The following is a 21,353-nucleotide window of genomic DNA, read 5'->3' on the forward strand; positions in this document are numbered from 1 at the left end:
CACGCCAAGCCCCCCGAAGCTCCATCGCACACCCACATCCGGCTTCAGATGTCCGCCCGGCCGCTGTTCAGATCAATCATGAGCAGCCCCAAAGTCGTCGAGGGCGTCTTCGGTAACTCTCTCCAACTACCCAAATCATACGTCCAACTAACAACCCCCAAGCGATCAACAAACCCACCGGCATAACCTCCGCCCAAGTCCTGCGCGACCTCCAATCGCACTTCACGCCCTCCTCCCTCTTCGCTCCCTGGCTCAGCACCGAAGCCACACGCCTCGCCGGCGAGCACGACAAATCGAACCGGCACAATGGGCGGCACGGCCGCAACAAGCGGCTCCAGCGCGGGCTCAAGGTCAAGATCGGGCACGGAGGCACCCTCGACCCGCTCGCTACCGGCGTGCTGATCTGCGGCGTGGGGCGCGGCACCAAGACTCTGGGCGGGTTCCTGGAGTGCACCAAGAGCTACGAGTGCGTGCTGCTGTTCGGCGCGGCGACGGATAGCTATGATTCCGAGGGGAAGGTTGTTGCGCGGGCGCCGTGGGGGCATGTCACTAGGCAAGCAGTAGAAGAGAGGTTGGGGACGTTCAGGGGACGGATCATGCAGAGGCCGCCGGTGTTCTCGGCGCTGAGGGTGCAGGGAAAGAGACTGTACGAGTATGCGAGGGAGGGCAAGGAGATTCCGGTGGAGGTGCAGGCGCGGCCGGTTGAGGTGAAGGAGCTGGAGCTGATGGAGTGGATGGAGGGGGGGAGCCATGGGTATAGGACTCCGGAGAGGGAGGTGGAGGGCGAGGAGAAGGCGATTGCGGAGAAGCTGCTTAAGCAGGCGGGTGGGCTTCCAGACGGCGGCGCCATGCGCGAGCAAGCAGAAACTAAGGAGGAGGAGAAAGACGGCGAAGCAGCCAGCGCACCAGAACCACAGAGCCTAAAACGGAAAGCCGACCCCCTAGACGACCTCATCGCCTCCCCACCACCCTCATCCAAAAAGTCGAAAACCTCGTCAGAGCCGGAACCGGTCATGTCCGGCGCTCTCCCCACCTCCCCAGACCCGGTTCCCACCTCAGAACCAGCAGCCTCAGAATCCCAGCCTCCCTCAGAGCCGCCACAGAGCTCCCAACCGCCCGCCATCCGCCTCCGCATGACCGTCTCCTCGGGCTTCTACGTCCGCTCCCTCTGCCACGACCTAGCCATCTCGCTCGGTTCTCTCGCGCAAATGGTGGCATTAGTCCGAACGCGACAGGGCGGCTTCGAGCTCGGGAAGAACGTGCTTGAGTATGGCGATTTGGCGAAGGGGGAGGATGTTTGGGGGCCGAAGGTGGAAGGGATGCTTGAGACGTGGATGGAGAAGGAGGCGGGAAGGAGTGAGGACGGCTCGAGGAATGAGCCTGAGCAGGTACGGCCAGCTGAGGAGGAGGCTGAGAAAAAGAAGCCGCCGAGAGCGAGGTGGAATGGACATGCTAGGAGGGGGAACTCGAGTAGCGTGGAGCCGGAGCCTGCGGTGGAGAGGAGGAGGAGAAATTCGAGTAGTCCCGAGACATAACAAGACACAATGAAATCAAGTTTGCTGCTCAGCTCGAGCGCATGCGTGACGGCACGAGCGGTACTCATATCTCGATTCGTGACGCTAATGGAAAGTTTATGCTGCTGGCAATGCCCGTGGGACCGACTTTGTGGTAAGCGTTGTACCCGATCACCACCTCAATGGACCTCAACCGTGGCATACTCTCATTGCTAGGCCAAGCAGCGCATCACCAAACGCCGTCAGATCGTGGTATCATTCGCTCCCGGCCGCCGGCTCACTTGAAACGCCTCAAACAACCAAACCACAGACACGAACAACAAGAACGACAAGGGATGCGGAGCCAGACGTAGAAGCCTCAATACCGCCGCTGTATCGCAGTCGGAAACTTCAGCCCCGTCGACACCAACGAAGGTAACACACCCTGCTGCGCCTCCGCCATTTCCCGAATCCGTCTGATGAGGTTGCTGCTGTTCGTTAGCTCCTCCGTCCACTCCTCAACCCCCCACTGCATTCTTCAGACAACTCACCTGACTGGCAACCCCACCCCAACCCCCTCCCTCCTAACAAGCTCGACCCTCTCCTGACTCCTTGCATGCTCTCGGTAGTGCAGCTTGATGAGCTCCTGGCTGTCGTCCTCGCTCGCGCCGTAGACTTTGTGCATGCAGCCGTCGAGGCTGCAGATCCAGGTATCGCCCTGGCCCTTCAGGTTCGCGGTCGTGCTCGGCAGCGGCGCGGAGATGATGAGCGGGATGAATGGCATGGGCGAGGCGCGAGGCGTTGCGTCGGGGGATGGGGGAGGAGATTTCCAGCGTAGGGGGAGGGACTTAGATGTCACGGTCGCGACAGCGGGCGCTTTCTTGCCGCCCGCATCATCGTCGGAGGAGGAATCAAGAACACGCGCATTCAATATGTTCACCTCGCTCGCCGCGCGTTTCCGCGCCCTCCCGTGCGCCTCGTCCACGCTCTTCCGCTTCGTGGGCGACGCGAGCGCCACCGTATCCGAATCATCCGAATCTCCGACTTGCGGCTGGGCATTGCGGCCAGCGTGGCGCGTGCCTCTACGGGCGGCGGCTTTGGCGGCCGCTTTGCCGGGCACCTTGCTGCCGCGGGGACGTAGGACGGAGCGACTTGGGCCGCGGCGGCGGGCGCGGTGGTTCTCGGAGTCGGAGGAGATGGAGACGCTGGAGTGTTGTGGCGGTGGGGCTTCGCGTTTGCGCTGCCTGAGCTCGATGTGCGAGGTTTGGTCGAGTTGTTTTGGTGAAACGCGGGTGGTGGAGAGTTCGTGGAAGACGTAGGTCGAGGTCCAGTCGAGGTGGGGGCGGCGCTTGTGGGCCATCATGTAGAGGAGGTTTGGGGCGTGTGCGCGGATATAGATCATCGCGAGGTGGGGGTCGTCGATCGTGTATTTGCGGGTTAGGACGGACGCGAGGTTTAGGGTGGTGAGGTCGTCGTTCGAGATGAGACCTCGGGATGAGGCCTTTTGGAGGAGCTCCCAGATGACTCTCGCTTCCCACCAGTTGGCATCCTTTTTTGGTGCTGTGGACGGGGTTGAAATCTTGGGCGCGACGGGGGTGATATCCATCTTGTCCTCGAGCGTGAGACGTGGGGGTTGTTGTTCGACTGGCGGGCTTGGATACTTGCGCGGTCGCCCTCTCGGCCTCTTTGGTGGCTGCTCTGGAGGAGGTTTTGCTTGAGGGAGATTGCGTGACTCCTCCCGCTCACGTGAATTGCTTCGGTTCAAACGCGGCCTTCCTCTCGCTTTCGCTTGCGTCGGTTTTTTCTGCTCCGCGGAAGCTCTCTCTTCAAGTCTCTGACGCATGGCCGCAAACACGTCTGGGAATCGCTGTCTAAGATGATGATAGAAGGACGTGGCGCCCCACGTCACATTCTCCTTCTTCGCGAGCATCATCCAGACGAGGAACTCCCGATGCTTGTTGTAGAGCTCTGCCGCCGCTTCCGGGGTTGGGCACCGACGCGCATGGCTTCGTGCATACTACCAAAGATCAGCGTGAGACTCAGGTAAGTGTAAGGCTACGTACCTCTTCGAATATGTCTTTGGAAGTTTGGCGATGGTAGTCAACCAAGAAGTACATGACCTCGACCGCCTCGACCATGTCTTGATATATTCCCCTGTACGGCCTCGCAGGCTTTCCCAGTATGAACCAGCCGGCTTCGCCTCGTGCGTATAGGGCTACCGACTTGTCGCTGTACTCTGCATAGGAGAAGCGCGTCACATTGGTCACCTTGATTGTTGCATTTGCGTGTGAGGAGTTTCGAACTGCAGCACAAGCGCCCGTGTTAGCAGGCGAACTTCGGGAGGCTATGATGTAGATGTAGGATGCACTCCTCTCCTCTGGAGAAGACTCACGCAAATGCGCCTGCTCCTCCTCGACATCCTGCAATCGCCCTACCACTGTAAGGGGCCTGTCCCAATCCGCCCGCAACAGAGACACCAGCTCCCCATCGGCATTGTACACCTCAACGTTGCCCAGCTCTATTTGCGCCCAGTCGTTCTCGTCGACAGAGGTGTCTTGCGGTATCAGAACCTCGCTTTCATGTATGGGCGTCGGCATTGTCGCGGTCGTTTTCCGGAGGAACTCTTGATCGCATGATATGTGGCGCCTTCAAGGGGATGGTAGCAACGATGTATACGTTGACGTTTGAGGAGAAGTGCATGTCAAGAGCTGCTTAGGTAGGAGTAAAGCGAACCCCACGCGCGACCCCGGTGGAGGCGCGTCGGCGAGGCTCGACCGCGGTACGGAGTAGTGTACCGTACGGCTGACGATGCCCGCGGAGGAGCAGGGGGGGGGCGTGGAGGTGACCGGGGACTTGATACTTAGAGTGCAGGACAACAACAATTCAAACACAAACCTCGCAGTCCCCACACTACGACAAGCATCACAGTCAATCCGTCACCTGCGCTCTCCAGAATACAATCCTCTACAATATCCCCAGCCCAAACCCCACCCGCCCACCACAATGTCCAAACCCCCCTCCACGACCTCCACCGACCCCCCCGACACCTCAAGCGTACGCCCTGCCGCCTCCCCACCCCCTCCCTCGTTCTCCAATAACCCCTACTGACGCCCATCCCACAGGCCCCCTCCGACAAAGCCTCCGAGCTGACCGCCGTAGTCGACGACCTCCTGAACCAGCTCTCCACCAACTTCTCCACCATCTCGTCGGAGCTTATGAGCAAGAGTACGTGTGCTGCGGCCCTCAGAAGAACACTAGAATTGCGGGGGGGAGGATACTGGAAGTAGGGTGAAGGGACGAGGAAGGGGCTGCGTTGGACTGCGCGGGGACTGCGTTGGCTGACGTGCCGGTGTAGTGGACGACATGAGCCGGCGGCTTGATAATCTGGAAGCGACGATTCAGGCGGGGGGGTCGACGCGGGGGGATGGAGACTCCAGCTCACTGAAGCCATAGTTTGGGACTTCCAAACCGCTACGTCGATATCGCTATCCGGGATTACGATGGTGGGACATTTGGTTGCCAAGAAGCGTACTCAATGTGCACACGAGAGAGGGGGCGAAAGGATGGCGCTTGGTTGTGGCCGTCACTACGGCGGAGAAGGCATATTCAGGCGTTGGGCGTGTACGACATTGGTTTCATGAAAGCAGGCACAGGAAAGCCGTCAGTGGCGGCTGCGCTCAAAGGAAGCATGGTTAGGAAGCATGGTTGGAAAGCATCATGAATAGACCAGGCGCAGAGCGAAGTGCCATTGATGCTACGACTAAATCAGAGAGTGTCTATGCTATGAGAATGAAGATGCAACATCCAAGCACGCCAAAGAGCCACCAGACCATGACACACACCAGCGCCGACAGCTCGAGGACGCCAGGAAACCCCAACAGCATCCCCTACAGACTCAAGTCAGGCGACCTCAGTTGACCGTCTGCGTGTAAGCTTCGGGTGGCATCCTTCCAAAGACCAACGTCTCCGTTTGGAGTTGCCCGTGGTCGCAGTAGACATGTCTGTAGGTGGTAGGCTCGGGTCCCACAGACGTCAGCTCCAGAGTGATCGGAGCTTCCTCGAGACCGAGACGACATTTGGCAGCTGCTATCCTGGCGACGCACACCGTGTCAGCAAAGTAGAAACGACATGCTAAGATCATAGTTCCTCTTTGCCGGCATCCGTGCTCCTAAACTGCCGCAGTATATTGCTGCGCTTCGTCAAATCGTCCAACTTCGCAGGGGCAAGGGAGCCCTTGCTCAGCAGGCCTTCAAGCCGCTTAAGCTCCTTCTCGACATAGTCCGCATTGGCATGGAGCTTCTGCGCGACTTTGCCGTAGTACTCCACATACACATCTTTGCCCATCTCCTTCATCGCCTTGTACCCCCGCTTGAGAATCTCCGGATCCGGTTTAACCAGGTACTGCTTGACGAGCTCGTCCAGCTCGGGGATAAGGCCAGCGGTACTGTCAAGACCACCTCCTACCGCGCGGTGCGTGCCGGCTTTCTCGTTCATGAAGCTGACGAGGTCTTTCTCGGTGCGCCCGCCGTTGTAAGCCTCTGGTGTGGTTGAGCCCTTGGGGAAGTACTTGATCGTCGGGTAGGACTTGATTCCTTGTTCCTCGGCAATGGCGCGGGCATTGGGTGCTTCGGCGTCGACCTTCGCAATCAGGACGGTGGGTTCGGAGGCGAAGTCACGGGCGAGGGTTTCCCATGTCGGGGCGAGGGTCTTGCAGTCTGGAGTAATCATAGTAGTTAGCAAGGCTGCTACAATGAACGTGGGGTAAGAAGGCGGGGGTAGGAGGAAAAGTACTCACGTCCACACCATGGAGCGGTAAAGGCAACCAAGACGTCCTTGTCCTTGCCAATCTCCTGCTTGAATGACGAGTCCGTGAGCATAACCACCTCAGAAGGCACGCCCTTCTTGGTCTTAGGCTTGACGCCCGTCTTGTCGGTAACGAAAGCGGATAGACTATCGAGGTCCCTGCCACTGCTATAGTCGCTCGGGGTGTCGCTCTTGCCGTCGAACCATTTGAGGGTCGGAAAGCCCTGGACGCCGAACCTGCGGCCGAGCTCCTTGTGGTCATCGGCATCGACTTTGGCAATGGTGACCTTGTCTTTGACGGACTCGAAATTCTGGGCCAGCTCCTCGTATACGGGGGCGAGTGTCTTGCAGTGGCCGCACCAGGGAGCGAAGAACTCGACGAGGGCCGGCTTGCCGGACTTGAGGACGATCGAGTCGAAGTTGTCCGGGGTGAGGTCTATGACAGCGGATGCTGCATTGGCGCCGAGGACGGCCAGTGAGGATAGCAGTAAATAACTGAGACGAGCCATGGTGGGTAGGCGCTGTGGACTTTGAGCGTACTGAAGCGTGCTGGTGCTCAATCAGCGGAGTTAAAGATGAAAGTGATGCTGGGTGAGGAAAACGGACTCTGAGAGGGTCGGCAGAAGTATATATAGTAACTGGGCAAGCTGCGTGACTGCACTGTTCAGCTTGCCGAGTGAGGAAGGCTCGGGGGTTTCTCACACATCGCCGCAGCGCCAAGCCAGCAGGAATGGCCACGCAGCCTCAACTCATGGAAGCACAAAGCCATGCTTACCAAGTCCATCTCCACTGTGGCAAGCAGTATGCATGTCAACATGTCAACATGTCAATATGGAGCATGAGGGTCCACAACCCTGATTGGGTCCTAGGACATCCAATCTATAGGAATCCTAAGTAGAAGCACGTCCCTTTCGGCGATTTGTACAAGCAAAGATTCGTGTTCGACAGTCGCTATCAACGACCTTTTGGCCCTACCTAGGTAACCCCAGGTGACTGTCCGTTCAATGCCTTACTCCTAACAAGCCTGTACTCTCAACAACCAAGAAGCAGCCCGTTTTTTTACCCAATCCAAGCCTGATCATAGACCAACCCCAACGTACGCCGATGCACCTTCCGAAACCAAACGATGGATCCCTCCGTAAACCTATGCCGCAGTCCCACAACTCCTGCAAACGAGCGCATGCCCGTCTCCCTTCAGGACCTTCGCCTTGAAGGTCGTCCCAGCACACTTCCTACACTTTACCTCTTGATCTGCTTCGCCGACCGCCCCTTCCTTGTTGTCGCTCAGCTCGCTATCCTCATCGCTCAACGTACTGACATAGCTAGCCTTCTTGCTCATCGCAGGCGGCAGTTCCAGTTGCGATTTCTTGCCGCTGAACATCTCTTTCCACGCGTTCTGGTTCCAGAACATGTTCGATTGGCCGCCAACGGCCCACAGCGGGTTGTCCTGCGAGGACGGCATTGCTGGAGGTTCCTCTTTCGTGGGTGATGCAGCTGCGGACGTCTGTTGACTCAACGAGCTCTTCTTCCGGCTCTTCGGCGGCGATGATGCACCGGTGTGGAGCTGAGGACCATCCGTGGTTGAAGGAGAAGCTAGCGCTGGCGAGGAGTCGTAGCGCAGGCCAAAGGAGGATCCTCTTGAAAGCTGGCCAGCGGACTTCCTTGGCGAGATGCTGCGGTTGCCTCTGGTATTGTTTTGGAGTGAACCATTGTCAAGGCTGGTAGTGCTAGCGATGCCTTGTCGCCAAGAAAGGATGCGGTCACCAGGTGGCTGAGTGGTGATGCTGTTACTGCGAGAACGGTCGCTACCACGAGTGGTGGTTGAGGTGGTGCGGCCAACCATTCCTGAAGCCATCCTCTTTGAAAAGACGGACGATGCGTCCCAGCTTTCATTACGCCGTTTCTTCCAAGCACAATCCTGTCGGAACACCTTGACGCAGCCGCTAGAGTCCGCTGTCACGATGATTTGACCGTCAGGGTGGGCTGATCGAGCAAGATAGGCTGGTGACTCTTCCGCTCTCTTGAAAGTGGTCTCCGCAGGAGTTGGCGTAGCTTGTATACTGCCGGTCTCTGTGGCCGCCTTGGACGAACGGAACGACTCAGTTCGGCTTATCAGTGTTACAGGAGGGGGGTTGCACAGGTCATATAGCGGATCCTCGGAGCTACTTAAGAGCTGACGTGTTTTCGTCGGCGCCAGAACCGCGACCGTCGTCATCGATGCGTGAGCTCCGAACACCTCTACTGGACGTTGGTTCCTGTTTTCTCCTTCGACTGGGCCGTTGGACCATATATAGACTCTACGGTCCTCACTTCCGCAGATAACGTAGCGCGCATCATCGCTGAACGAGGCTCTGATCTGAGTATGGTCGTCCTCATGTCCCTTGTATTTGACTTCCAGGCTTTTGTCGCGGAAATTGTATCGACGAACGCGGGAGTCATTGCTCGAGATTAGCAGCTTGGTCTCCCCTCCGTGGTTGTCTGGTGGGAAATTGACAGCTTGGATGCCTGTGATCTTACTGCCTTTAGCATTCTTTCCATGAGCTGACCGGACGTGGATTTGCGTCTGGTATTTGAGGCCCTCGGTTTCGTAGAAGTGGCACAGTCCGTTCAGAGTGCCAGCTATCGCGGTCTTGCCATCTGGGGTGAAAGCTACGGCGGTGATCATGTCTGGCAGTTGAGTCCAGAACGCTACACCTTTATCCGGAATACTCCACAGTCGCAGCTTCGAGTCTAGAGATCCGGCCAGGAAGAAGCGATCGTCACGGGGATGAAATCGGATAGATGGTACGAAGTCGCTGCGGTAAAGTTAGTATCGCCACGAATATATTTAGTGCGATTTGCTGACCTGTGTTTGAACGTGCACAGGCATTCGGCTCGGCTGACGTGCCATAGTCTTATCGTTTTATCCATCGAGGAAGAGAGCAAAAAGTTGTTCTGCAGTGGTTAGCTATGCTCAGATCGGATGGATAGCAGTACTCACTTTACTCCAGCTCAGATCTAAGATAGCTGACGTGTGCTCCTCGTACTCCCGGACCGGCTTAGTTCGAAACACTGGTGCATTCAGGTGATGTGCGCCCTCCTGCGCATGACCATTGGCTGCCTCTTCCTCCATTTCATGAGTTCTCCTGTCTTCTGGACTTGACAACACAGCCCAAACGCGTACGACCTTATCACCCCCGCCGGCTGCGAGGTACTTCCCATCCTGACTGAACTCCATGGCCCAGATAGAGAGTTTGTCAGAAGGAGCATTGGCTTTGGCTTGCGGAAGTGAACCACTGGAAGCCCTCTTGCCGCCGCTAGAAGTAGGTCTTCGCAGTTCTTGCGCTAGGAAAACGCGATCAAACTCCTTTTCCTTCTTGAAGCGTGACCTGACTTTGATATATGCTGGAGGTTGTGGGTGCTTGGGGCTGAATTCGATGTTGTCTATGGGTTGCGAGAATAATTGGGCGTCCACGCCTTCAGGTCTGGAGTCGCCCGCCTCAGATGCATTGTCGTTGCTGCCTTCCACGCTGCCTTTCTTCTTGTTGGGGATAAAGCGGCTCAGGAACGACACACCCTTCCTGCATAAAATACTCTTGTTAGCCTTATCAGCTCAGCCACCCCGTTTATACACAAAACTTATATACTTGGTGCTAACTCCTGATGTGTTCGAATCGCAGCGTACGGTGCCTCTTTTCCTATCCACGTAGACATAAACGAGAAATCAGGCTTACTTCTTGTCCTTGGGTATGGCGCTTCCGCCGTCCCCACCGCGCCCGGTGTCATTCGGATTCCTCGGGTCTGTCGAGGAATCGGCTGTCTGGCCGGGCACATGGCCTGTGGCAGCTTCGGGTTGCTGTGGTCGAGTTCTTTGAGGGATTATGGGCTGCGTATGTGTGCGCTTGAAGATTTGCTGTAGTCGAGCAACCGTAAGCTTCGACAGAATGTTTGCATCCGACGACGGCCGGGTCGCACCTCAGATAAAGGGTCTATCGCGGCCTCGGATCCGTTCATGTCTGCTGGAGGGCTGTTGGGTGCGGCTTGACTTGTCCCGCGCGTAGACGGAGGGTTGGATGGTGGTTGTGAGTTTGCTGGCGACGTTCGACCGCTCGACATCGGTCTGCCTGCAAGTTGTGTGAGCATGCGAAGCCAATGTAGCGCGCTTCCGCGCCTCCCCGTCTTTCTGCGGTGTGACGTACCGTCTCCAGCCCGCGAGAGCGGTCTAATTGCCTTCCCATTGCGACTGCTGTTGTCCTTTGCTGGTGACTGTGCAGGCGAGGCAGATGTCGGCACGGAATCCTTATTGTGGGGGTCGGTCAAGCGAATCTTAGGGAGGACTTCTGCCATTGTGTGGGCAGCTCATCAGTTGCTTATTTGCTGGTTGCGGTGGTAAACAGTGACCGGGCGTTTGCGCTTTAGGATGCGTTATAATATGTGATTGTGACGCGGTGAGGGGGAATGGAGTATGTTTAACTGTAGCAAACGAGTGTACCTCAGCCAAAGAATGTTAACAGGTAGGTTGCAGTTTGAAGAGATGTAGAGCATGAATGCGGCTCGAGTGGTTAAGGTATCGGAGCGATTGCTTAGCGCGATCTCTTAATTAAGCTTTTGCGTCCTTTCGAGCCGCGGGGATGCCCTTACGTCATCACAGCGTGCCTGACCGGACATCGAACCAACTCTCGGATTTTCACCAACATGCGCAACGCAAACTGCCCACGGATGTTTGATGGGGTTGCTGCATCAAGTCGCGAGCATCTGCACGGCGTGCAGGGAATGGAAGAAAGTCTTGGTTGTGATCTTGTTTCATAGCGTTATCCTAACGAGACATTACTCCATCAATGCTACCCATGCCTGTAAAGCAATCCCTAACGCCCCATGTAAAGAATGGTGGCGAAGAAACGACGGGATGTTGCGCGCACCCGGCGTCAAAGCATAGTAAAGCAATCCCCAAACCGCTATGCAACTCTGGTATACCAACGTGAAGTAGACAACTTGCAAAACATCATCTAAAAGTCCTCATCGAAAGCGAAGTCACCAGACACTGTTGCCGCCGGCGCCGGCGAGCTGCCTTCTGTCTTGTCATTCTTCTTTGTGCTGGCCATGACGCCCGCCTTCTGGTAATCGCCAACACGCTTCTCGAAGAAGTTAGTCTTTCCTGCCAGAGAGATGTTCTCCATGAAGTCGAAGGGGTTCGTCGCGTGGTAGTGCTTGGTGTTGCCAAGGGCAAGCAGTAGACGATCGGCCACGAATTCGATGTATTGGCACATCAAGTCTGAGTTCATACCGAGCAGCTTGCAAGGTAGAGCGTCAGTAAGGAACTCCTGCTCGATGGTAACGGCTTCGGTGATAATAGCAGTGACGGCTTGTTTGCTCGGCGGCGACTTGATGTGAGAGAAAAGGAGGCAGGCGAAGTCGGTGTGCATGCCCTCATCACGCGAGATGAGCTCATTGGAGAAGGTCAGGCCGGGCATGAGGCCACGCTTCTTCAGCCAGAATATCGACGCGAATGAACCGCTGAAGAAGATACCCTCTACAGCAGCGAAGGCAACGAGGCGGGACGCGAAGGTGGAGTTTTTGTCCGATATCCATCGAAGAGCCCAGTCGGCTTTCTTGCGGATGGCCGGGACTGGATCATGTTAGTGCGTTCCACGTGTGTATAGCATAGAGAGAACTTACTGTTATCGATCGCATTGAAGAGATACTTCCGTTGCTTTGGCTCGCTGATGTATGTGTCGATCAAGAGAGAGTATGTCTCGGAGTGAATGTTCTCCATCATGATCTGGAAGCCATAGAAGCAGCGTGCTTCGGGTACCTGGACCTCCCCACTGAAGCGCTCCACCAAATTTTCGTTGACGATACCATCTGAAGCGGCGAAGAACGCGAGTACGTGAGAGATGAAAAAGCGCTCATCGTCGTTGAGGCGTTTATTCCAGTCGTGCAGGTCCTTTGATAGGTCGATCTCTTCGGCGGTCCAGAAGGAGGCTTCGGCCTTCTTGTACATGTGCCATATCTGTGGGTGGTGACGTTAGCCTGAGGCAAGCACTTTACGCGTTAAGCGACGCGTTAAGCAAAACTATCGCCAAGCGTGATGACGAGACAGACATAGCTTACCTCGTGGTACTTGATAGGGAAGAGCACGAAACGCTGAGCGTTCTCCTGCAACAATGGCTCTATGGCTTCCTCTGGTTTGTCCGTGGCGGCAACTGTAGGCTCTTGCTCCTCCTCATCTTCGAAGTCGTCTAGATCCGGGATGCCGACGATGGGCACGGCGACCTCGACGTTCTCTTTGTTCTCCAATGTGAAGTCGAGCTTCTTCGCAGGTGAGTCTCCCATCTTGAGGCTCTCAATTGCAGCCGCAGCCTGGGTTGCTTGTTAGTCGATGCGCGTTGCCAAGTTAAGACTCGACCGGCGGTAGCGACGGTACCTTTTTGGAGGGAGTAATCTGCAGGGACATGTCTGCAGTGGTGTTCATGATTGATGTCGAGGTTTTATGACAGGAGGATGTATGTTGCAGAAGTGATAGTGGATGTCGGTAGTTGTTGGATGCTGGACAAAGAGGTGGACAGGCAGCGGACTTTAAAGTAGAGATGGACGCGCCGACGCGAGATCACTAGCGCGATTTTCTCATGACGTCCCGCGGCTCCCAGCCATCAACACCCGCTCAGACCTCCGCGACGACCGCGTAGATGTCCGTTCAGAGAACTATTCAGCGAAGTTAACCTTGAATCAACTAGCACCGTGGTGACCTGGAAACCAGCCACTTAACTCGTGTAATCCGCAGGCTTGCAGGGCTGCTGCTATGCCCGCTCGTCGCATGCAACCCATACACCTACTTTGCATTGTATCTAAGATGGGCATTTAGAGTTTAGATAGTTCATCCCAAGGTTGGCATCTTACCAAAGTATGGCACACGTAGGGACAAGAGTGTCAACGGCAAAATCTTAGCTGGACGAGTAGTAATACGATGCTTCAACCGCGTGACAATGGCAGCCGCGATGTTTGGTCAAAAGCCAAACTACGCACTATTACCTCTACAACCATGAGCTCAACAAAACTGCGTAAGTTGGTGACGGGACGATCTTGAAAGGAGGGCTCGATCGATCAATGGTAGTTGAGATACTCACTTCGATTGGACTCTTCGTTCTTTGGTATACTTCTCGAATGTCAAGTACTGTATCATTCAGGTTATGAAGATCCATGAGCTAGGAGGATGTAAACAGCTTCTGGAATCTGTCTATACAAGTCCGTGCAGTGTTATCGACCAGCGTTTCCCTACCAGACAATCACCGGCTTGACCGTTCCTCCTGTATGCATCTCATGTATCGCCTTCTCAAACTCTTCCGCCTTGAAGAATTTCACAATCCGATCTACCGGAAACTTGCCCTCCCGGTACCACCTAATCATCTCCGGGACATAATTCGAAGGCACGACATCACCCTCAATAACCCCTATATACTGTTTACCGGTGACCATGAACATTATTGGCGGTATTTCTAACTTCCCGTCCATGGGCGCAACCCCAATCTGCAGTATCTTGCCTCTGGGCCGGGTAAAGTCGATGCTTTTCTGGATGAGCGGAAGGAACCCTGTGGTGTCTACCGTGATGCTGCTTCCCAATCCCTCAGTGAGCCCTGTTACTGCCGGCACAACCTCATCAAGCGATGACATGGTGGCGGTGTTGATGACATGTGTTGCACCCAGCTGCTTCGCAAGCTCGAGGCGCGACTCCACGCGATCAATGGCAATGATGGTCCGGCAGCCGCGCATCTTTGCGGCCATGATTGCGCTCATACCGACGCCGCCGGCACCGATGATTGCAACCGTATCCTCCGGTGCCGCTGCCGCGATGTTGACAATGCTCCCGCTGCCGGTCTGGATACCGCAGCCCAGGGGGGCGAACATCTTCAGTTCTTCGTCGTTCAGTAGGCCTTTTACGTTGACTACGGATCTCTCGCTGACTATTGACATGCTTGCGAAGCTGGACTGGCCGAAGAAGCAGCCAGAGATTTGAGGCTCAGCGTCCGTGTCGGAGGACGCAAGTGAGAAGTCCTTGTCTTTCCTACCGAAGACATTGATCTCGTGGAACTGAATGCAATGAGCCGGGTGGCCAGAAGTGCAGAGTGCACATGTGGCACAGAATGCGAACGACAGTAGTACAGGATCTCCTGGTTGGGCGACGGTGACCTTCGATCCTATCTGCTGAACGTAGCCGGCACCTGCAATCTGGTTAGCTCATGTCTGCCGCCATCTAAGACTACGCTGAGCGTGCGGCCTTCACCTTCGTGCCCCTTGATACTCGGATAAAATACGCCGAACCCTTCATCCGCATCCCCAACGACTAGATCTGTGTGGCAGATGCCGCTGGCTACGATCTTGACGACCAACTCGTTGTCCTTGATCGGCCTCAATCGCACGTCCTCGATCTTCCATTTGCCGTCTTTTGCGGGGCCGTGGCAGACGATTGCTCTGCCCGTCACGGGTTCGGCAGACGCTGTCTCTGCCATCGCGGTGCTGAGATACTACCTGGGTAGCAGCTTTGGGGAAGCGGAGACGAAATCCGTAGAAGGGGGTTGTTGTCAAGTGTCAGCTGAAGCAAGAGGGCAGACACATCTGTAGACATAGCCCCCAAGAGCATTGACCGCACCCAGTCGCATGAACAGCTCATGCACCTCGGGTCAGCCTACAGATTTGTTAAAGGCCAAGGAACGAGATACTCGTGCTCAGTGCTGCCGAAGACTAGTCTCGTTGACCAACCAGCTGATGAGGCAGACTGGCTACGAAAAGTGGTGGTGGGGTATCTCGGCTCAAAGCCATCTTCAATGCTGATTCGAGCATTTCATGATGCTCATACGAAGTATGCAGCCGTAAGGCAGGTGGAGCTTCTCAATTTGCTATCTTGCTGCCTACAGTTCAAAGCAAAGGTCGTAAGAGGTAAACTTGACCATTCCAGATTCCTTGCACGTGACGTTCGAAAGGCATCGGTCTTAAGCCTCCGGGAACAAGCTGAAGCATAACAACAACATCAGATCTGGCCCCCACACACGCTATCCCGCCTTGCCCACTCGTCCAGTACGTCAACCCATGTCCTTCTACTATTGACGCGTGACGAGGTAGAACCTTCTGCTGACGTGGGATAAGGCATCTCAGCCAGTATTCTGTCCAATCCATTCCTCAACGCAAGATAAGCGCAGCTAACACAGAGTGCGCCGGATCCAACAAAGACAGGGAGTTCGAACGGCATCGCCAGCACTCGTGCGTAGTGGAGCCCATCAGCGTCGGCCTCGATGTCCACGCACAGTCGGGTATGATGGAAGAGATCGATCTCACCACGACGCTCGAAGTAGAGAAAGATGTTGGCTAAGGCCGTTAGTCGCTTGATGGAGGAGTGTTGAAGAGAGTTCATGGACGTACTGAGAACATGACAAAGGTCATCCTCCTGATGCTTCTCCGTGCATCTTACCCATGTACTGACGTCGCGTCTGTAGACCATGTGGAATCTTGCGGTACCGTACTGGCAAGATCTCAGGGGTAGGGACGAATGGCGCGCGGACATGATACGTCTGCCCTTTTGCAAAGCTGTTGTAATCCAGGCTAAGACCCCTCGGTTGCCGGCGGAACTGCAGGCTTCGAAACTCTTCAACGCCATGGTAGAGGAGGCGGACGTTGTTCTCGATAGGCTTTGCATCTTGGTGTATTGCTGGAGACATAGTTGCGTGACATGCTGAAGGGTTTATAAGCTGAACAGAGCAACAGCCCGAAACTTTGCGAAGCTTGAAGATTTTAGAAGCGCAGCTCATGAATGGTGATGATCGTATTGGCGGTTTGTATGTCATCCGGCGGTCCAGATGAGACAGTCGAGCTCCTTTGATATAATACCAAAAGGTGTGTACACCTAAGATTCAAAGACCGCTGGGAAGTGAAACTTCAAAGGGCTGCATTGTCCATGCAGGCGCACTGCCTAACTTCGTAGACTCATGCTGCCAAGAGGCTGGGATGTTGAGCTGGAGAGCGGAGATTGTAATCGTAATCCAAGGTCGTCGCAGACAGTTTGTAAAGACGTACTTTGAATACATGACTTCGACTTTTGCCGAGAGGGCTAATTCGAGATCCACTCTTTAAGTCCGAAACCGCGCGAGTGCGCTGCCCCGACATCAACAAATACATATAGGGGAGCGGCTGTACCCCTTATGGCTTGATCCGGAGGCCGTTAATGCTTCCTCAGTACACTTTTGCCTGTTTGACCCTTCAGAAGGCTTTGAAGCCGTTCCACCATAGGTAGCCTAACACGGCGATGACGCTCGCTAAAGCGTACGGCAGCTGCATCTCAATGACGCTCCAAACCCACAAAGTCCCAACCGGGGGAGCTCTCTTCATAACGGCAAAGTATCCACGCGTGTTTCCGGAAAAGATCATGTAGCAGCCTGCGGCGACCGAAGTGCCAAAGAAGAGGAGCTGCTTGAGCAGCGGGAAGCGGGAGGCTGTCTGTGAATGCAGCATGTACACCACGAGGATCAGAACCGGAAACACAGTGGCTACCCGTCTGAAGATCTCGCTCCAGATGATTTCTTGTCTGTACTGGTTGTAGACAAGTACGTCCAGGGTGAAGTGCAGCATCGAGAGCGACGACGCATAGAGAATTGCTTCCCCTCCTGGACCAAGGGGATCGTCATTGAACATGAAATCGCCGTCCTGTGCTTTAGCCGGGTGATCGGTCTTCTCGAATGGTTGGCCCTTGGCTAGCAGCTCTCGACGCTCCTCCGCAAGCTCGTACAAAGTCTTCCCCTTGGGGCCTGAGCGGTCCGGTTGTTTGAGCTTGAAATCCATATCGCTTTGATCAAGCTGTGGCATCTTCTTCGTGGTGTCCTTGGCAACAGCCCGCCGCTGATTGCGATTCTGCGGCTGGTTGTTTTCTGCCATATCGTCGTCGAAATGCTGCTTTGCAACTGTGAAGTCGATGCATACATGGGGTGTGGTGCGGCTCCGAGGGCTCGGCGGATTGACGGAACCTTGGTCCTCGTCTCCGAGACCTCGACCTCACCTCCCCCTCCTCACCGCATAATATAAACATGACCTGCCGACTCATGCTCAGCGTTGCCGTCGTGCGTATCGGTTTTGCCAGTACGGCTCACACAACATGTCCTGGCTGACCTGGGCTTCCATCCCAGTCCTGCTCTGCGGAATATGGCTTTACACTGCCCAGCTCAGCGGATCCTTTCCGACCCTGCGAGGCAAGCGCATATGTCTTCTGATCGCTCACCCGGACGATGAAGCCATGTTCTTTGCGCCTACACTACTGGCTCTCACCAGACCGGAGCTCGGAAACCATCTCAAAATCCTCTGCTTGAGCAGTGGGAATGCAGATGGTTTGGGGGAGACGAGGAAGAAGGAGCTCATCAAGAGTGGCATGATGCTCGGTCTTCGCAATGAGGACGATGTCTTGGTCATTGAGGATTCGTACTTTTCTCTGAGCCCTCGTACCTACCCACTCTGCTGACCAGGATTGTCCAGTAATTTTCCGGACTCCATGACCGTAACCTGGAATCCGCGCCTGCTGTCGAATCTCTTGACTTCCGCATTTGCCCCCAAGATGGCTAGTGTTCCCTCAACAAGCGCGCCGCAGGCCACCATCGACATTCTGGTCACCTTCGACCTTGACGGCATCTCCTCGCATCCGAACCACAAAGCACTCTACCACGGCGCTCATACGTTTCTCAGATCCCTCATGCACAGGCATAGTGGATGGGAATGCCCCGTTAAGCTCTACACCTTGACGACTACCAACATATTGCGAAAGTATATGAGCGTGCTTGATGCGCCGGCATCAGTATTGAACATGATGCTGAAGAAGAAAGAGCTTGGAAGCTATCCCACGCCCTTGTTCTATGCCAGTGGACCGGCCGGGTATAGACAGGCGCAGCGAGCCATGACTGCAGCTCACAAGAGTCAGATGAGGTGGTTTCGCTGGGGTTGGATCACTATTGGTAGATATATGATATTGAATGACCTCAGGAAAGAGAAGACGTTATGAACAAGCATTCTAGTACTCTTTGCTGCACGCACTTCTATATCCCTGCGAACTTACTGTGTTTGTCATCCGATATCAGGCTCATCGAACGCTTCACATTCATCTGCCCAAATCTTTGTCCACAAGTCCGGGGTATACATTGTATACGGTCTCAATATTCAAGGTAGCTCTTCTGCTACTTTAGCAGAGCATTGAGGGTTGCTGCATGCTTCCAGCCTGTGGCAGCGTCAGAATATAACTGGTCTTGACTGACCTCCCATAGTTTTACCCGCTGGTGCGGGTTTACAGTGCACGTATCTCCGGACATGGTCCATTACGATTAACTTGCAACTGACAGGTATCTTCTAGCTGCTATTGGCTTTCTATGACAACATTTCTCTGTCGCATCCGGTACAGCGGCGGTCCGTTATCCTCAATCCGCCAGACCACGCTGGGGACTTGGGCAGGGGCTCCTCTTCGAAGTTGAGCTACTTGTGGTTGAGAGTTGCGGGCGCCCATTGGAGATGTATTGATGTGGTCCGTTCCCGTCAGGAATGACAGTATTGCAGCATGAGACGAGGAAGCAGGGGGGAAATGAAGGCGGAGCGGTTTGGTGTCGTGCTAACGCTAAGGTACCATTCTATCTGCGATACCACCTGATACTCAGGGTACGCGCAGAATTGCCTCCCTAAGGTTGCATCGGTCAGAATTTAGACAGCGCCGTGGAGCACTCTGTTGAGTTACAATATACCCAAACCTTCCAGGCCTGCTCTCAACGGCCTGCTGATCAGCAGCGTGGACCGCTGTCAGCATAGAGCCACTGTCTAAAAGATCGAGCTGAGTTCGTATGCAAATGACCGCCGTACTCCTCCGTCGGGATATCGTTTGGGCCGATCGAACGGGAGGATCGTGCCCTCAGGGAAACGGCGGAGATGGAAGGTACTTTTCCTCTTTATACACTCCCTTTTATCATCACCTCGGACAGAGGTTGATGCTCTAGTGGAAGTACACTTGTCAAGTCCAACTTGGACAGGCACTACCGTTGACATCTCTTGTTAACTCTTTCGGTTTTTGTTCTTAGATCCATTGCTTCTTTCCAGTCGTTTAGTAGCTGCTTGATGAACACCTGGAGCGACATATTGGTATCTTGCGGACGTCCCTTCGGGGTGTTATACGTTCTGCCAATTCGTCTGTTGTTTCTTCTACGCTATGCAGTTGTTTGTTGTTGTCTGTGGAACGACTGGCGGACAAACAGTGCGGAGCTGGAGAATCAAGTAGTTCGCACTATCTCTCTCTAAGAGCTTCAGCTGGGTCTTCCGAGTTCTTAGCATCGTTTCTCACCAGGAGAGTTTCCCTTTCGAAAAGACAATAGCGGCCCTCTTCGCAAAGCGTCCCCTTCGGCAGCCAGACCTTGTTCGACGTGGAGTCGCTTCCGCCACATATTCCCCAGAGTTAGATACTCCCGGCTAACAGGCTTGGAGGTTACAAAAGGGATTCAATTCAAAGAGGCCAGAAAGTCCGGATGTGTGACTGAGTATGTTTCATTTTGGACCGTCCGAGACTGCTCGCATGTAGGCCAAGGAATGAGCGTATGACGTTACTTCGCCAGCAGGGAACACTGAACTTTCAGAGGCCCGCCTTACGCGTAGTTTTCGGATGAGAACCCTTCCACGAACAACCAACTCACTCAGCCAGACACCAGGTTTCGACACCTCACTTCTATCACGATCAGAACTCTGCAATTGCCTCTAACGTTTACTCTGCAAACCACACAACAACAAGAGTCTACCACGTCATGGCGAACAACGGAGCTGCAGCCATCAATCTCAGCCCTCTCGAACGGCTCCCACTCGAGCTCGTCTACAGGATTGGCGGCTTTCTCAGTTTTATAGACAGGACAAACTTGGGTCTCACCTCTGGACGCCTCGCTCTCGCCGCCTCACAAGAGGACCTCGGAACAGCGGCACAGTGGCTACGGAGGCGCGGATACGGTGTCTGCACATGCGGAACATGTCGCGGTGGGCCGCCACCAGCCAACGCACATGTCCGAGGAATTATTTGTAGGATGCCTCACCTTCACGGCATCTTCTGTTTCTACTGTGGCGCGGACATGTACGCAACATTCCAACGCCATTATCCAGATCCGTATTGGACCGCCCCTCCTCCTCAAATCGCTCTTCAGCAAGCCGCTCTTCAGCAAGCCGCCACTCCTCAGCAAGCCGCTTCTCAAACGCAGAGTGCTCCTCAGACACAGGCCCCTCCGCAGACGCAAAGGATGCTTCAGACGCAACAGCGCTTGGATTGTTGCATGCTTCCGTTGATGTATTAGCCTTCAACGGCAGAAATCCAGTAATGCCCGATTGGATGTGGCCGATGTGTTGTTGAGCATGTATCCTGTTTGCGGCGGCGCCGATTCTTCCACTGATCAGATCTTCTTTCATACTTCACCCCGTCTGCTGGAGTACCATTACCACATCATTGCGCCTGCTTGACAGCTCTCACGTTGTAGCCAGCGCTACTGACGTGTCTTCTCTCTGCTATTTCTGCTAGCGATGTCTGTTTGCGCTAGGCTAAGTAGCTCTACTAAAACACTTCACGAAAGCTGCTGGAGACTAGCATTCTCGCTTTTCTCAGTAATGACTTCGTATGCTCTAGTATCGCTAGTGGATAATGTCTTCCTCTCGCCCTCAGTCTCAGGCAGACAGGTCTCCAGAACAGGGCGCAGGAGCTCCCAAAGCCAGTACCGATGTCCAGCGACTCAACCTCCTGCAAAGACTGTCTTCTTTTCTCGCTCGACCGTTGAAGCTACAACGAGCCAAGTCCACACCAGACATAGTTACAACAACAGGCCCGGGGCACCCAGCTCCTGGCCCTGATACGCCAGGAGTACCTCCAAGCCGTACTCAACGTCCACCGAACCTGCAGATAGATACCAGTGTCGCAGAGAACACCGAAGAACCTGATGGCTTCTACTCGTTCCCGCCTTTCCGGAGGAACTCCCAGTCCAGCTTGCTGTCCAGTCTCTGTCTTCCATCGTTTGGCTCCGGACACGCGATACCAAGAGCGAAAACTCC

At 54.9% G+C, this 21,353-nt stretch overlaps 9 protein-coding genes across 9 annotated transcripts; 3 read left to right on the forward strand and 6 right to left on the reverse strand.

The window, feature by feature from the left end:
• Positions 1–78: 78 nt before the first annotated feature.
• Positions 79–1,535, forward strand: W97_09139 (uncharacterized protein; the record flags this gene model as incomplete). The annotated part of the gene is made up of 2 exons (XM_007787002.1): positions 79–112; positions 163–1,535. 2 exons carry the CDS (start codon positions 79–81, stop codon positions 1,533–1,535), a joined length of 1,407 nt encoding a protein of 468 aa, XP_007785192.1.
• A 337-nt stretch (positions 1,536–1,872) lies between these two features.
• Positions 1,873–4,090, reverse strand: W97_09140 (uncharacterized protein; the record flags this gene model as incomplete). The annotated part of the gene is made up of 4 exons (XM_007787003.1): positions 1,873–1,981; positions 2,045–3,510; positions 3,557–3,795; positions 3,886–4,090. The coding sequence occupies 4 exons, from the start codon at positions 4,088–4,090 to the stop codon at positions 1,873–1,875; spliced, it is 2,019 nt and encodes a 672-aa protein (XP_007785193.1).
• Positions 4,091–4,496: 406 nt separating this feature from the next.
• On the forward strand, positions 4,497–4,946 carry W97_09141 (uncharacterized protein; the record flags this gene model as incomplete). The annotated part of the gene is made up of 3 exons (XM_007787004.1): positions 4,497–4,547; positions 4,616–4,718; positions 4,849–4,946. 3 exons carry the CDS (start codon positions 4,497–4,499, stop codon positions 4,944–4,946), a joined length of 252 nt encoding a protein of 83 aa, XP_007785194.1.
• Positions 4,947–5,630: 684 nt separating this feature from the next.
• On the reverse strand, positions 5,631–6,805 carry W97_09142 (uncharacterized protein; the record flags this gene model as incomplete). Its single annotated transcript, XM_007787005.1, has 2 exons — positions 5,631–6,208; positions 6,289–6,805. 2 exons carry the CDS (start codon positions 6,803–6,805, stop codon positions 5,631–5,633), a joined length of 1,095 nt encoding a protein of 364 aa, XP_007785195.1.
• Positions 6,806–7,440: 635 nt separating this feature from the next.
• W97_09143 (uncharacterized protein) lies at positions 7,441–10,622 on the reverse strand (the record flags this gene model as incomplete). Its single annotated transcript, XM_007787006.1, has 6 exons — positions 7,441–9,091; positions 9,142–9,230; positions 9,277–9,856; positions 10,010–10,188; positions 10,251–10,399; positions 10,475–10,622. The coding sequence occupies 6 exons, from the start codon at positions 10,620–10,622 to the stop codon at positions 7,441–7,443; spliced, it is 2,796 nt and encodes a 931-aa protein (XP_007785196.1).
• A 659-nt stretch (positions 10,623–11,281) lies between these two features.
• W97_09144 (ribonucleoside-diphosphate reductase small chain) lies at positions 11,282–12,747 on the reverse strand (the record flags this gene model as incomplete). Its single annotated transcript, XM_007787007.1, has 4 exons — positions 11,282–11,901; positions 11,952–12,285; positions 12,387–12,635; positions 12,700–12,747. The coding sequence occupies 4 exons, from the start codon at positions 12,745–12,747 to the stop codon at positions 11,282–11,284; spliced, it is 1,251 nt and encodes a 416-aa protein (XP_007785197.1).
• Positions 12,748–13,547: 800 nt separating this feature from the next.
• Positions 13,548–14,779, reverse strand: W97_09145 (uncharacterized protein; the record flags this gene model as incomplete). The annotated part of the gene is made up of 2 exons (XM_007787008.1): positions 13,548–14,491; positions 14,554–14,779. 2 exons carry the CDS (start codon positions 14,777–14,779, stop codon positions 13,548–13,550), a joined length of 1,170 nt encoding a protein of 389 aa, XP_007785198.1.
• A 1,741-nt stretch (positions 14,780–16,520) lies between these two features.
• Positions 16,521–17,192, reverse strand: W97_09146 (uncharacterized protein; the record flags this gene model as incomplete). Its single annotated transcript, XM_007787009.1, has 1 exon — positions 16,521–17,192. One exon carries the CDS (start codon positions 17,190–17,192, stop codon positions 16,521–16,523), a length of 672 nt encoding a protein of 223 aa, XP_007785199.1.
• A 217-nt stretch (positions 17,193–17,409) lies between these two features.
• On the forward strand, positions 17,410–18,303 carry W97_09147 (uncharacterized protein; the record flags this gene model as incomplete). Its single annotated transcript, XM_007787010.1, has 2 exons — positions 17,410–17,729; positions 17,784–18,303. 2 exons carry the CDS (start codon positions 17,410–17,412, stop codon positions 18,301–18,303), a joined length of 840 nt encoding a protein of 279 aa, XP_007785200.1.
• Between the last annotated feature and the right edge of the window lie 3,050 nt (positions 18,304–21,353).

Source organism: Coniosporium apollinis (genome assembly GCF_000281105.1).
Source record: "Coniosporium apollinis CBS 100218 chromosome Unknown supercont1.84, whole genome shotgun sequence".
In the NCBI taxonomy this organism is placed as follows: domain Eukaryota; kingdom Fungi; phylum Ascomycota; class Dothideomycetes; genus Coniosporium; species Coniosporium apollinis.